The following is a 16273-nucleotide window of genomic DNA, read 5'->3' on the forward strand; positions in this document are numbered from 1 at the left end:
CAGGTTTTCACCTCATTGGCTTCCAGTAAATACTGTTTTGTTAGTGAAATTACTTTCCCCTCCTTGGAGCATTCGCATATTTCAAGCTTTCTCTTTTCATTCATAGTATCATTTGGAATTTGTGGTAATTAGTAAGTAGCAATGTGCCAAATAAGAGTGCTTGCTGCGGCACAAGAAGACATTCCTACATCACAATTCAAGGCGAGTGAAGGCTGGTTGTGGCGAATGATGAAACAAAATGGAAATTTTCATATAGTGCATCAGAACAGATTTTAAAAAAAATGTAAGGAAGATATTAAAAGAAACAATGTTTATTTAATTTCTGTAAAAGTAAATATTAAAATTGCAAGTTTTTGTTAATTTGTGCATCTATATTGTGCTCTTGTGAGAACTAATACGTGCCGAGCAGTGGTGTAGCGAAAGGGGGCAAAGGGGTGTATGATGCCTCGGGTGCCGCTCGCTGAGGGGCGCCAAATGGTCTCCAAACAAGATTTTCATCATATCAATGTGTTTTTTTTTCGAGGGGTGCCAAAAAGGTATTTTTCCCCAGGTGCCAGGTATGCTCACTAATTTACTGGTGCCGACTGTTGATAACATAAACCGAGTAATCTTTATTATATGCGGCTTAAGTGTCTGTTTGTCGCCAATAGTTTATTGGTTGCTTGCGTAACTGTACTAGACAATAGGGTGAAATTGCCACGGCATTCAAATAGTTTATATACATTGATACCATACATGCAGTTATCATTGTTTTAATCAAATTATCATGGTATTTAAGAACATTTAAATATGTTTAAATCATACAATTGTTGCTTATTATGCATTTATTTATATTTACATATGAATTACCTAGAAACTTGCAAACGGTGAGAAATTAAAGGAGATGAAACCAACTAACGAGTTGTGCGTAGTACATCTCATCAGGTAGATTTACCCAAACTCCTATGCTAAATATCCTTTCACGTAAAGAGTTTAAAATTTTGCCCGATTTTATTCTGACATTGTATTTTAAACTGAATTTTCAGCTGAATGCAAATTGAGTGTGTCAGGGGGAATGTGAACATTTGTTTGCATTAGCAATCATCTGTTTTTGAAATGGTTTACAACTGAATGCAACTTGAGCGTGTCAGGGGGAACGTGCAATCATCATAATGCATATTTGTTTGCATTAGCAATCATTTGTTTATAATCATCAATTTATAATATCTAAAACAGCGGCCATTTCATATGACCGCTGTGCTTTCTAGTTTATATTATATATGTGGATGGAAGAAATTGAGTTTGTAAATTTTAGGTAGCTATTAGACAACTTTAAATTTAATACTTTTATTACTTATGCCATTTTCTTCCACTTAGAACTTAACTTGGACGTTTGAAATGAAATTTACACCCAAAATTACTCACGAGAAAAACCATGACATTTGAATGACCCATGTAATATCCCCACCTGCATTTTAGTGATGTAATTTCAGTAAAAAAAAGTGCGGACATATGTGAGTGTATATGGTATTAATGTTTTAGAAATAATTTATTTTGAATTTATGTTAGCAATTCAGGGGATAAAAAGTAGTCATGATAAAAAAAAAATTTATATAAAAATTATACATATTGCAGTATTTTTAATGGAAAAGTACTTTCAAGTTGGATCTGAATTGCATATTTTCTGACTACCTGGATACCCAAATCTGAATCCAAAATACTCTTTACTGCATTGATTCTACTTCGAAAGTCCTCAAATTAGTGTTCCATAAGCAACTAGAGGATAGCAGTATCATTATTAAACGCTGTAAACACGTTTTAAATTTTACTTTGATGCAAGAAATATCTGTAGTTAAATCTTCCCATTTTTTTACATTATTTAAGATAATCAGACTGGCATGTAGCAAATATTAACAACTGCTGCCAATCTTGTGTCAGAAGATTTTTAAATAACTTGCCTGGTGAAAAGTTAACTATAAGACTATTAACAATCTGGAAGCAGAAAATTTTTAATTTATCTTATATATATTATAAAAGTATCTAGTATAACAAACTGAGGAATTAATATTATATATATGCTTTTAAATTTTACCTGTGTTTTTTAATAATATATTTATTTGATATAATTTATAATGACTTTTATGAACATCCAAAAATAAGAGTAATTTGCAAAAGATGTATTATAACATTTTGTATTATGTAATCAAACTTTGGAAACCTTGTTTTTATATCATTCTTGCTTTCTTTTTCTTGTAATATTTGTAGCCCGAATCTACAATCTCCCCCACTCCACAGCTTGATTAGTGTTACAGAACTCATTTACTAGCAGGAGCACTAATACATGGTGTGCTAACAGTTTTGAGTTTCAGATTTCAAATAAAAGAAATGATTTCATGCATAATAATTACCACTGGCAGAAAGAATGCCATTCATATAAAGTGCATTTTTTAAAAGCTATTATAAAAAGAATTAAATCTTTTGTGGAATTTTTAAGAATAACTAATTAGAGCTTTTATCTATACAATGAACATTACTATAATGCTTATGTATAGTAAAATGCCTCAAGGCTCCCACTATTTTTTAAGCTAAGTTTTTCATTATGCATATTTTGTAATATTTATGTAAATTTTTTTTACCAAAGTTTATAAACCTAAACAAAAGTTTACATTTTTATAAAATGTCATAAGAGTCTTAACTGTTCAAAAAGAGTTACAAGTGAAAAATAAGAAATTGTGGATTACTGTTCATTACAACTCCAGATTATTGAAAAAAATCCTCAATGAAGACTGAAAAATAATTAAATTGAAAAACTTTTGCAGTACATTAGATGGGAAAATTATGTAGATTGTTTAATAGACAAGAAGAAATGATTTTAGATAACAGAAATGGATTACAGCAAAACAAAACATTTAAAATAATCTTACATTTTAAAAGTACAAAATATCAATCATATAACTATGACTTATATAATCTGATAAGCAGATTCAGATGATAAATGAGGTATACAATTTATTAGACCATAAAAGAAGATTCATATACAAGTAAATCTTTCAATGTACCAAAATTATAACATATTCATATAAAAAAGAAATGTCTAGAATATGTACATGCAATTCAGATTCTCTTAAGCAATTACTTTTTCATTTAAGAATAATGGGATTATCATATCTAACAATGCATGAGGCTAGGAGAAACTTTTCTAAGAAATGAGCTTCTTCTCCTATCATTGGAGAGTTTCTAGCAAATGCATGTTTTACTGGAATCAATGTCCTGGTCAGCTGTATGAGACATTTAACAATCGAAATTAAAATGTTTTGTTTAAAGCTGTCCCTCACAGCCTTTCGTCAAAGAAATAATTTTTATGTAAGTCAACCCATCAGATATTCTGAAAATGAAAGTTCATGGAAATATTTCTTTCAATATGTTGCTGAAAGTAGGTAGTAAATGTGATAGCCATTTAAGATGTCCACACTTAACAAGATTGTGATTTATTTTACTGGCATTAGATATATGCAATTTCAAACTTTAAGCTTACAAAAGTATTTAAAATATGCAAATTAAAAGTGAATATTTTGTACTTGAAACTCTTTGAAAAAATGACTCAGAGTTAATTTTTTTCTAGTTTATAATGCTAATGTATGTACAAAGTGAACACAGTTTACACTAGTATTATATTTTAATATCAGCAGAGATTTGCTTTTGCTTTTTTATATAATAGCATATCCTCTCTGAAACAACTATCTGCAGTTCCAAATAATTTCAGTAGAAGTGGTCATCTTAGAAAGGTGATATTGAATATATTTTCTCAGAAACACTGGTCACTTTCTGAGGTGGTAATCTTAGAGATCTGATGGGCATGAAAGGCATCACTGTAGCATCACTCTTCAATGGACTGAACATAAACCAAAGAGTTACAGGTATTACTACTGGATGGTAGGAGTTTGTTAATGGATTAAATTATTTTTAGTGCTGCCATAATGGCACCAAGATAGAAATGGTTTTGAGAAGTACATACACCGAGGAAGCTGAAGATAAAATTATGCTTATGCTGGTTAAGTCAGGCAACTCTGGGATTGCAGCCTGGTAAAAAGATAAATGCTTAAGTACCATTTATTTTATTGGTCAGAAGAAACCACAAGCAGCTCAGTAATATGGTACAAGAATCATTTCCTTTATAATTAAGGAGGATGCACAAAAGACTGAATTGCATGAAGTTACATGTTTTTCAGTATATAAACATAGTCATCATCAACATTAGTTTACCCACAACATGACACTTTAGTAAATGCTTTTAATTACCAAAACACAGTATCTATTGGTGCTTGCTGTAGGCTTTAGCTAAAAGTACTGCAGCAGTGAAAACTTGCGTATCCATTCAGAAGGTTATTAACCGATATTTAACTTTTTCATTTTAAGAAATAAAATTTTTTAAATAAAAATATGAAATACTTGTTGCATTTTTGTAATAAAGTACTTTCGGCTTTTATAATATCAGACATTATTAAATTTTTGTTGTTTGACTTCTGAATTAGTATTTATTCGGCGTGTTATTGTGTCTTAATTATTATTAAATTTATTAACAAATTACTAAAACATTATATTAAGGAGGGAATTAAATAAGTTTTGACAATCTATTGCTTAATTCTGTAATGAACAAATAGACAAGAAGAAGTTATGATGATTAAAGCACAAAAAATTCTTTGCAAACTGATTTCACTCAATAAATTCATTCAGTATACCAAAAAAATCATGTTCCCTTCTTCATATGGAATAATGTACAATATAATAAGGTATTATTATAAATTTAAAAAAAATTAAGTTTGGAAGGATGGGTCGCTTAATTTTACCTCAAAATATAGTATTTAAATTATTTTATTTTTATTTCAGGTCATATTCAGCAAGTTAAGATTATATATGTGAGGATATCTTACAACTAAGCTTTATTAAAAAAAATCATTAAAAATGCATCTTATATGCAGGGACATCTTGGATGCCAGGCTATTTTACATTTTGACTAATTCTTGCACAATTTAAATAAATGTAACAAAATACATAAGCTTTATTAGAGTCATACACCATTCAGTACTACATTCATACAATACAGGATAAAGTGTGTGTGCATATATTATATAGATAGATACAATTATACACACACAATTCTCAGAATATTAACCACTTTTCAGCTTAAAGTAGTCTACTGTACAGGAAGACAAACTGTCACTAGAAATGTTATTTAAAAGCATTTGGTTTAGCACTTGGCTGTCTGATTGCATAGAATTCAATGAAAACTTAAAAGTAATAAATGAAGCTTAAAGTACATGAAGTGCATAGAAATAGAGTTATAGGCACAATCATTACTACAAAAAACAAAAAAGAAACACATTTGAAGTATTGCACAGTAATAAGATAATTAAAATTAACATCATAACACAATATTTTACAAAAATACCATCATATTACCTGTCACACACACTTAACTGATTTTCTCTGCAACTTAGCATAAAATAAAAAGAAACACACTAAACAAAGAAATCTAGTGCTAAACCTATATAACATACATATGAATAATCTAGATCAATGGTTTCCAAGAATACTCATGCAATTATCTAAATAACCCAAGTAGAAAGATAATATAGAAATGATATATTTACTATATAACTGTTAAGAATATTTTCTTTTCTCATATTAGTATATATAAATGTATGCATCTTAGATCCACGATAAATTTACACATACCTTAAATTGTTAGGCATACTTGACAAATAACACATACACACGATTTCTTATGAATTCTATATTAATATTACTTTGAAATGTGAAGTGGACATAAAAAAAAATGTAAAGCAGCCAACATTATACACAGACCTAAAATTTTTTAAGCACTTGATTTATTTTTATTTATTTGCTATTCCCATCTACTATATAGCAATATCGCTTTGGATTAATGTTTTAATTCTGACTATTATAAATACTGATAGAATTGATCTACAGTAAAAGTTTTAAATAAAGATAAGAGGAGCAAAGTTCTAAAAATTACAATTTAAACAGCAAAAATCTTATAAACAATAATAAAATAATATGAATTTTTTTAAAGAGAATTTTGACCAAAAAGATGAATATAACATATAATATTATATTACTGAAATAGTCTATGAATTAATAATTATATATGTATGCTCGTAAAAATAAATACAATCCTTTTAAAAAAAATACAAATCGACTATATTATCTGCTCATTTGATCATTTAAATGGAATGTATAATGATTTTTCTCATTATAAATTTTTCAAAAAGAATTAGATTTAAAAAAAAAGTATGACATATATTAAACTTGAACTTTTAAAAAAAATATTTAAAAAAAATTTTAAAAGGATTCCATAACATTAAAGTTTTCAAATAAAAAAAGGACTTAATACTTTCAATGGATGGTTTGGCACTCGAACAATTCTTTCAGTTTTTCATCTACAAAAATTTAACCCAAACTTCAATTGTTGAACTATATTACCTTGATACTTTTCATACTAACCATAAATCTTGCAGTGTTAGTAAATGAACTGACCATAAGTTGGATTTTAGGCATTTTAACTAATTTCCTTTTCCAGCATTCTGGTTAGTGTCATGCTAATCTTCAATAAGTGTAAATGTATGTTGCAATATTTCACAAAGTTTGAATTTAAAGTGCTCCAGCAGAATAATTTTTATTTAAAAAGAAGGACATACATTTAAGCTACTCTTAAAATATGAAAAATGGGAGGTATTTGTGCTACACGATAATACCACTCTGAAAGAACTCCAATTTGCCTTAAATTCAGTTTTTTATGCATGATTCAGGTTACTGAACCCTTTATAACGTGATTTTAATAAAAACTATATAAACATTTAACTAGATATTTAAATTTTATGCTCTTTGGTTAATTTCATTTTATATATTTTTTTACAATTTTATATTGAGAAAGAAGAAAAATGTTTAATTATTAAAAATAAAAAAAATTTAAAATAATAATCATGAGAATAAAATCAATAATTAATGTACATACTATTGTGTAGATAAGCATAGCAATGTACCATTTACTGATGTAGAACAAAATTAAAAGCAAATATTAAATTATTAAAATTTGGTTGAATCTTCATAGAAAGGTCTATAGAAGAACAAGACTATTGAGATCAAATAAAATAAAACTAACTTTAATAAAGTTTAAATTAGAAAACTTATGCTGAAAATCTTCATCAGTAGCAAAACACATTTTGAAAATTTAAGTTTCATTTATTGGTGAAAATTATTTTCCTCAGTAAAGGTTAAAAATTAAAAACTGGAAAATTCGGTGATCTATTGAAATATGTGATGGGGGGGGGGAGAAAAGTTGGCATCTAGGATTTTTTACTTGTTTGTGTGTATTTGCATGCACATGTAAAAACAAACGTTGGTTAACCTCTATGACAACAAAAGGCAATTTGCGTAACTCCACCATGCAATATTTATGATGCTCAAACTGATTTCAGGCATGAAAAAATTTGGCATTTCTTGTCTATAAAGGTTAAATAGAGCTCATTTTCCTTTAGAACAGACATTTAAAAAGGCAATTTACTACTTTCACAATAGCTAGTAGAATTTGTGCTTTATTTCTCTTAACAGTTAGTTTTGGTCAAATATATGAATACAATTTTGGTTATGGTTTTGCGCAATTCATGCGATTCTTTATTTTGCCATTCTCATTTTTTGAGAATTTTATATAAAAAAGTTTTTTTTGTTTATCTGTGCGATATTTGATTCAGATGCTGATGAAAAAAATTCTTCTTTTAAATTCTTCAGACTCAATTCCATATTCTGAAATTCATGCATTCTAAATCAGATTGTTTTTTGTATTAAATCTAGCATTAATTTATTATATTTAGTTTGAAAATTAATAAGTTATTTTGATCCTGTACATTTGCTATAATGAAAACAAAATTGAGTAAAATGTAGTCTATGGTCTATTAATGTAGTCTGTGGTCTATTAATCTTTCATATATGCTGAAATATTAAATGTAGCAGCTATATAGTTTTTTTTTTTTAAATAAAATGACAATTTTCTAATTTTTTATTGATACAATCGACAAAATTAAACACGAAAATGTTTTCCTATTTTTTATGTACTTTGCTAAAATACATGCCTTAATTAAGGGATAATTATATGCTAAAAAGAGCCTTGCCCATTTTATATATACATTAAACAAATTCAGTTGAGAGGAATGAGAACAAACACATAACAGACAATAAATAAATAAAAAATTCTTATGAGAAGGTATAGCAGACATGATAATCAGATCCAATAATACTATTATAGAAACACACACAGACCTAAGAAAAGTCAATGAAATATCAAATAAAATAGATTAAAATATTAAAGCAGCACCATGTAAATAACATTTTAATTAAAAAATGAAGAAATTTTAAGGCATTTAATCTGCTGCATGCACTGATTCACTCAAAGTACATTGATTTATGAGCAACAAGCTAGTGAAATGTATAAACTGTTAATATCTTTTATCAAGAAGCAGAATGGGAGAGGAGAAGCTTTTTCTGTGAGGCACTTTGCATTTTCTACTTTGTAATTATGCTCATAAAACACACTTTCTTTTAACATAAAATACATTTTTATAAAAGGATTAATCATTGATACTAGTTAGTCATGCATGATATAATTTTCCAAATTAACTACAAAAGAGAAACATATGAAGCAAAATAAACTATGGAAAATCAAAAATTAAGTAAACCAAGGAATTAATAAAATCTGAAAAATAATCCACTGATAAGTTACTTTTTTTCAATAACTTTACCGAACATAAACAAAAAATGAAACAGTTCTCGAATTTAAAAAAATGTTATTCTTTATATCTTTTTACACAATTTTTTGCTTCCATTAACTGGTTTTAAAATTAAGAAAAAATTAATATTTCTTTTTATTTTTGAAGCAGAAGATGTCTGGAAGGAGGGAAGGGAAGGCGATTTGCATTATTTGCTATTTTGACGAATTTTTAAGTAGCATATAATTAATTACATAATTTTGTATAACTTTGTAGAATTTTTTTTTTTTTTTTTTTTTTTTTTTGTAATCTCATTTCAGAATACCAGTGATCTAGATTGACCAATAAATGTACAAATTTATTTCTATTCCCTTTGACATGTTAAACTAAATTACAATATTTTGTACATACAGGTGTTAATTTAATAAACTCAGAAATAATTGATTACAATTCATAAATATATTTTTGTATATATGATTAAGAAATATATAATTAAATTAAAAGTATTAAAATATACACAATATAAAAATTTTCCACTCATATTCTAACGCACACTTTAGCTGCTTTCAATTTAATTTCCTGATAATTTTTAATGACCAATCACATACAAGTAAAATACATAATATAATCAACTTGATTAACAAATTTCAAATCTCATAAAAGAAGTATTTTGGAAATAATCACCTAACAAGAAAATAATAAACTTTTGGTTAGACAGCAGATTATTTACATATATATATATACATTTAATTTTCAACACTAACATGACATTTCACTCATATTATAAAAATACAAAGATTAGCACATATAACACAGACCTAAAAAAAAAAAAAAAAAAAAAAAAAAAAAATCAAATCACTTTTTGGGAGCAGTTTATTACATCACGGTAATCATTTGCATAAAACTTTATCTCTCAGAAAAGGAAATATGCACCTGAGATGTGCAAGTATTAGAGAATACCCTATATTTTAAATTAAGACAGATTAATACTTATATTAAAATTTCTTATATATTTATAACTCATCTAATCTTATTTTAGGTCAAAAATCATATAATAACTAATCATCATAATATTAAATATAACATATAAAACTATTATAGGGAAAAAATACACATGGGCATAAATCTCAATTCTTTAAAAACATATTTTCAATAAAAACTTTGTACAAATAATATTATATGTATATATACAAGCATGTGTATAAAACTTCATTTTTAAAAAGAATTATGGTTGATTTTACTTTCAGAATTAAGAAAGGAGGGTAAGAGTTTTGTAGAAATGTAATAAATCAGAATTATAGTAAAATTATTGCCCTAAAATTTTAAAGAAATGCTTAATTCTCAATTTCATATTTCATTAACTCTATTATATTTAATTTTTGAAAGAGAAAATTTAAATTTTAAACTTTAATTTTTAAATAACACTATACAAAATTTTGTAAACAAGCCATATATGGTAGCACTTATCATTAAGCTAATATAATTAGACAAACAAAACAAAAAAATCAGAGCACTTAAAAACTGATACTAAAAATAATGCAACATGCTGATTTAGAGAAGGAATTTTTCTTACTACTCAACAGTCAGAACTAATTTTTAGTAGATGCTTAGTTTAAACATCATAGATACCAACTTATGCTTGAAAAACATACGGAAATTTAAAATTATATGCAGCTCTGATAACAGAAACAGAATTCCTTCAATTATACTTTTTTCATACATCTAAATTTTCTAATAAAATGATTAAATAATTACAAAAATCTCAAGCAATAAAAGTATTCATAAATATGTAAATCATTGGGTATTTTCTGTCCAATGTTAATATATCCTGGCCAACAGAACACATTTCATATCACATTTTTTTAATATTTATACATCATACTTGCATGAGATTATGAAAATTCCTATAGAATTATTTCACTTCTAAAGCCAGAATTGCTCTCACATGAAGATTATCTAAAAAATAACATCTGATTAATAGTCCATATTCTTAATGAACTCTACTCCTGATGCAAATTGAGTCCACCAATATGCCTCTTCCCCTTCTAATTGTTTCTCAAAGAAAGTATTTACATACTGAACCGTCGAAAGAAGGTGAGGAGGATTGGCCTTGATAAGCACATACACAAGAACAGGCATGAGATCATCAGCAGCTGGAACTGATTTCTCACTGGCCATGCTGAGAAGGTTCATGATTGTGCTGCAGCATCGAAGGACACACTGGATTTTATCCCGGGGTGTCTGAAAACAGAAAAGGATACCATCTTAATTTTGAGTGGAAAATATAAATTCTTCAGGTGGCATGACAGTGCAAAACGAGCCATGACCTTTCTTAGAATCCTCTTCCAGTTTGTTCTCCATTTGTTTACAGTGATTTAGTTGTTAGTAATTTTAATACTGTTAAAGTTATTATCCAATTGTTATTTTGATGCCACTATGTTAGCCCAACCATCAAATATCTATTTTTGATTCGTTCTAGAATTTTTTTTATAATTAAAAATTTTAATTATTAGCAAATAAATATTCATTTGGAAAATGAGACCAGCAGCTTTTGCATGCTTATATTTAATACATCTGATCACTTCAACTTTTTAAAAATGTCATTTAGTCTCATCCCATGCCATTACAAGTCATCAATTTTCACTGTATCAAATATTTTTTTAAGGATGTTCTTGTCAAAAATAACTAAAGTTTTTTTGTATCTTAATTACAGATCCAGGATCAGAGCTATACATCAGTATAAGTCTGACAGTCTTGCATTAAAGCAGTTTTCTCTGTGTTTTAAGCAAATTTATTAATAAAAATTTTGAAGGACAGTAATTCTAGCAAGAATATGTTTTTTAATTTCTGTATCAGTGTTGTTTTGATAATCTACTTCTAATCCAAAATAAATAAAATTTTTCAGTGATTAAAATTTATGGTTTTCTACTTCAAGGACATTGAGAAAAATGTACATAAAAGGAATTCATTTAATTAATATCAATAACTCAGGCTCTGACTTAAGCCTTTATTTCAATTAATGCAAGAATAAAAAATAATATGCTGGTAAATTTATTTATTAAAAAATAAACCACAGATCTGCCCATTTTGTAAAAAGATCACAGTAGTTTGCTTACAAAAAGTGGGGGAAAAAAAAAAAAAAAACTTTTTTTAGGGGGTGGGGAACAGATTATAACTAATAGAGGGAGATTTCTATTACAAAACAGAAATAATGTACATAAATTGATTACACAGTTTTATTTAGGTTTGATTAAAAACTGCAGTCTACATAACAAAATAATGCAATATCATTTTCATTTATAGCTTTTTTTTTAATAGCTACATATAGGGTGTTTCATGAAGGACTTCTAAATTTAAAAATAAATAACTCCGAAATGGTGATGTATAGATGCGTGAAACCAGTAATAAGTTTCTTAAAAAAACTGTAAGAATTTGATATAGAATCTTCAAAATTTTAGTTAGTAATTATGGCGATAGATGGCACTGCAAGTGGCATTACAGCTTCCTACAAAGAGAGCCCTGACGCCGAGAACAATTAATCGTTGGAAGATTTTGCCATTGAAACGTGACTGTTATAAGCATATAGTGGGAGAAATTCCAGAAGTGTTTTCTGTGAAGAAACATATGTTTATGGTGCTGGAGTACCACTGATTAAATCACAGGTCTATTGCAACAACAAGTTTTTAAAAGCGATTTCAAGTTGCAAAAGATCCAGATAGAAAAACAATTTATGAGCTATTAAAAAATTTCAACAAACAGGCAATGAGGTCGATGCATTAGTCGGAAATGAGCATCTCACCCATTCGGTTGTTCTGTCTGAAAATGCAATGACACTTGCTGCAGTTACTGAGAATTATCTGAATAAATTTGACATGTAGTTGAATCCAGAATCCTGCCATCCAGAAGCCTGTGGAACATATTACAGATATGTTTCGTACAAGATTCAGTGTCAGTGTCGTGTATCTGGCTGCGGTCAGCCAATCAGCTGTCTGTCTCGCAGTAAGAATCTAGCAAGTGAGACAGACGAGAGCTGTCTGCAGAAAGTGTGGTAGGACGTTTATGCCTGAGTTCGAGTTTCGATTTTAGCCGGCGTGACTGATTAATTTGTAAGGTATTAAACAACTATGCTTCATTAGAGTTACTTTCTTAAATCATATAATATCAACATCGTGTAAATATATGTACATAAAAGTTGTGCAATAAATATATATGTACATAAATAATAATATACACTGGTGTGCAAAAATTAAGGACGAAGTTGAAAAATTAGCATATCAGCTGAACGAAGAGGTAGAGCGGACAGAAAGACCAATCAGGAGATTAAGTAAGGTGATGTACGGTAGCACATGCGCAGATATGCAGGTAGACATAATGAGGGAGTGTCTGAGTAGCATAAAGCATGTTGTCGGTGTAAGATCAGTATTTCTGGCAAAGAGATTGCACGCCGTATAGCAGTTAAAATCACACCGAGTTGCTGCCTCAGCGAGAAATGGCGAATAATCAATTTGTTAGATGACATCTGGATGCTTTTACCCGAGGTCGAATCATTGGGAAGTTGGAGGAAGGCTGCAGTGTGACAAGTGTGGATGCAGAGTTCAGAATTGCTCACAGCATCGTTTCACGACTTTGGAGACAATTTCAAACTACAGGCACAGCTATCCGGGGGTTTAGTAGTGGTCATCTACAAGAAACCACACACGCAGATGACCGGTATATTGCCTTACAGGCCAGAAGAAACAGGCGGCAGACAGCGGGAGAAATCACTAGACACACGACACAGGCGACTGGACGACCGATATCGCGTTTTACCGTGGCCAGAAGACTGCACGGTGGTGGTCTGTTTGCACGACGCCCTGTACGGTGTGTACCTCTAACGCCTGCCCATCAGAGAAGGCGTTCTCTGTTGTACCAGGAACACCGGAATTGGAGAGACAATGAATGGGGTCGAGTACTTTTTACAGATGAGACCAGATTCAGTCTGAGTAGCGATTCTCATCGCATACTCATCTGGAGAGAGCGGGGAAGCAGCAATCATCCCTCGAACATCATTGAAAGGGACAGGTATGAAGGTGGCGGTGTTCTCGTTTGGGGAGGCATCATGCTTGGTAGTCGTACAGACCTTCACATCTTCAACACAGGTTCAGTCAACGGGACCCGTTATTGTAACGAGATTCTTCTTCCATATGTGCGTCTTTTTAGAGACGCTATGGGTCCGCAGTTCCTTTTCATGGACAACAATGCACCAAGTCATCGCACAGTAGCTGCCGAACAGCTCTTAGAGAGTGAGGATATTGAACGCATGGATTGGCCAGCACAATCTCAGGATCTCAATCCCATCGAGCATGTATAGGATTTTCTAGGCAGACGTTTGGCAGCTTGTACCTTACCACCAGCAACGATTCCGGAGCTTCGATTGGCGCTGCAAGACGAATGGGCAGCAATGCATCAACAACTCATTTACACCCTCATTCTCAGCATGGGCAGACACTGTGAAATCTGCCTAGCAGTCAGGGGAGATCATATCCCCTATTAAAGACCGGATATTTCTTGCTGGACACCCATCACAGGGATGTTTCGGTCCCTGTAAGTGTCCCTTAGTAAGTGTTGCTTACATTATTCATGTCCTTACGTATTGGGGATCTTACGGTATTAAATGTGTTGATTTGGAAACTTTTGTACAAAGTTATATTGAAAAAACCGTCTCGTCCTTAATTTTTGCACACATAAAAGTAATACAATAAAGGATTCATTTTCTAATAATGTATTGTGTCACGTCTCTGCCATCCCAACAAGCATGACAGCCAGCATGCCCTACGAGTTCTAGCTGAATGACAAAGAGAGGATTTCGCTAACCAAATGTTTGACATGATTGATGGTTCTGGTTTTAATGTCCGCGAATACAATTTACAGATGAGGCCTTTTTTCATATGAATGGTTTCGTTAACAAACAACAACTCTGATGCTCCAAACTTAACACTTGTGCTGTAATTTTCTGTGAAGGCATCATTGACGCTTTTTTTGTTTTTGTTTTTGTGTGTGTGTGAGAAACAGTGATGAGTGATCAATTTATTGAGCTTTTGATGCAATTTGTTGCCATTCAACAAGTGTTGGACAATCAACCAGGCACAGTATGGTTCATGCAAGATGGGGCTCACACATATGTTTTTAACTTTCTAGATAATACTTTGATAATAGAGTTACTGCATTGAACAATTCAACAGTTAAGGGAAAAGGCATGGAATGGATGCCATACTCTCCTGAACTTACCCTCTGCAACTACTTTCTGTGGGGCACACTGATGGACTTCATTTACTGCAACAATCCTTTAACATTCAACGAGTTGGAGGAAGCTATTTGTCAAGCTCATGTACAGATTTCTGGCAACATACTATAGAGAGTCACTGAAATTTTTATTTTTCATTTGTGACATATGTGTTGTGTGAAAGATGCACATTTTGAATTGCTTCTGATGTAAATGCAACAAAGGCTTGCACTAGCCACTCGGTACAGGCTACTTATACCTCCAGCACAATTTGTAACTAATAATTTTTAATTGTGTTTATCCACAATGGTATGCAATTTAAATTACAATCAAAAATATAAGTATTGTTGAATTATTCATCGAAAGTAAATTGCTTAAACCTTAAAAAAATAAATCAAGTGTATAGTAATGTATTTTCTTCTTCACATTGATTGCTACTGAAATACAAGAGTAATATTAACAAAAATAAATAGCAGGTGTATTGAGAAGTGAGTATGCAAATCTATGCATGGAGATGTGTTCGAAATAAAGAACTTTTGAATATGATTTAATTTATGCAACCAAATGAACCTATTCTCTGAATACATAAGTAAAATGAAATGCTTGAAAATATAATACCATTAACAGCATTTCTGCTAACTACAACAGGAATTATTTGTCTCGCTGTGTTTTTTAAACTACCTTTTTGTTAAATAATTTTAATTAAAGCATGGATGTCTCTCAGGTGTAATCAAATTAAAGGAGAACTGAATGTAGAAGCCAAATGATGCTATAGTTAATAGAAGATAAATGAAACATCTTATACTCCTCGGAATCACTTTTACAGCAATAGTTTACTATTAATTCAATAATTCTAAATATTTAAAGCATAAATAATTAATTATGAAAGCAAACTGCTATTTTAACAAGTAATCTAGTCAATTTTATTTGTTACATTAAAACTTTGCATCCATTACATGAAATAATGTAATAAATAAAAACACTATTTTCAAATCTAAATCAAAGCATAGATTATTTATTTATTTATTTTTATTATTACAAATACATAATCTGCACACTTTGGGGGATGAAGGTCTATGCAGATAACAACAGTTTTGCAAGATTATAGACCATACTTTTCCTAGCTTTGTTTACATAAAGTACATCCATAAAGTAGCCAGAAAATTTCTTATAAATAAGAAAAAGATTATTACTAATGTTCAAATAAATTTATTTTCTTCAAAATAATTGCATGAGGAATCCATATAAT

The 16273-nt window shown here is 29.9% G+C and overlaps 1 protein-coding gene across 2 annotated transcripts in view; it reads right to left on the reverse strand.

Annotated features, from left to right (window-relative positions):
* Positions 1-5014: 5014 nt before the first annotated feature.
* The window catches only part of Gapvd1 (GTPase activating protein and VPS9 domains 1), a 120760-nt gene continuing 109501 nt past the window's right edge, over positions 5015-16273 (reverse strand). For both annotated transcript variants that reach the window (XM_035366190.2, XM_085811798.1), the window contains exon 25: positions 5015-11003. In XM_035366190.2, coding sequence (XP_035222081.2) covers positions 10737-11003 — 267 coding nt within the window. In that variant the 3' untranslated portion in view covers positions 5015-10736. The remainder of the gene's footprint in view (positions 11004-16273) is intronic.

The sequence above is a fragment of the Stegodyphus dumicola genome, chromosome 2, assembly GCF_044657685.1.
Source record: "Stegodyphus dumicola isolate Sdum_Otavi_A_Nest chromosome 2, ASM4465768v1".
In the NCBI taxonomy this organism is placed as follows: Eukaryota; Metazoa; Arthropoda; class Arachnida; order Araneae; family Eresidae; genus Stegodyphus; species Stegodyphus dumicola.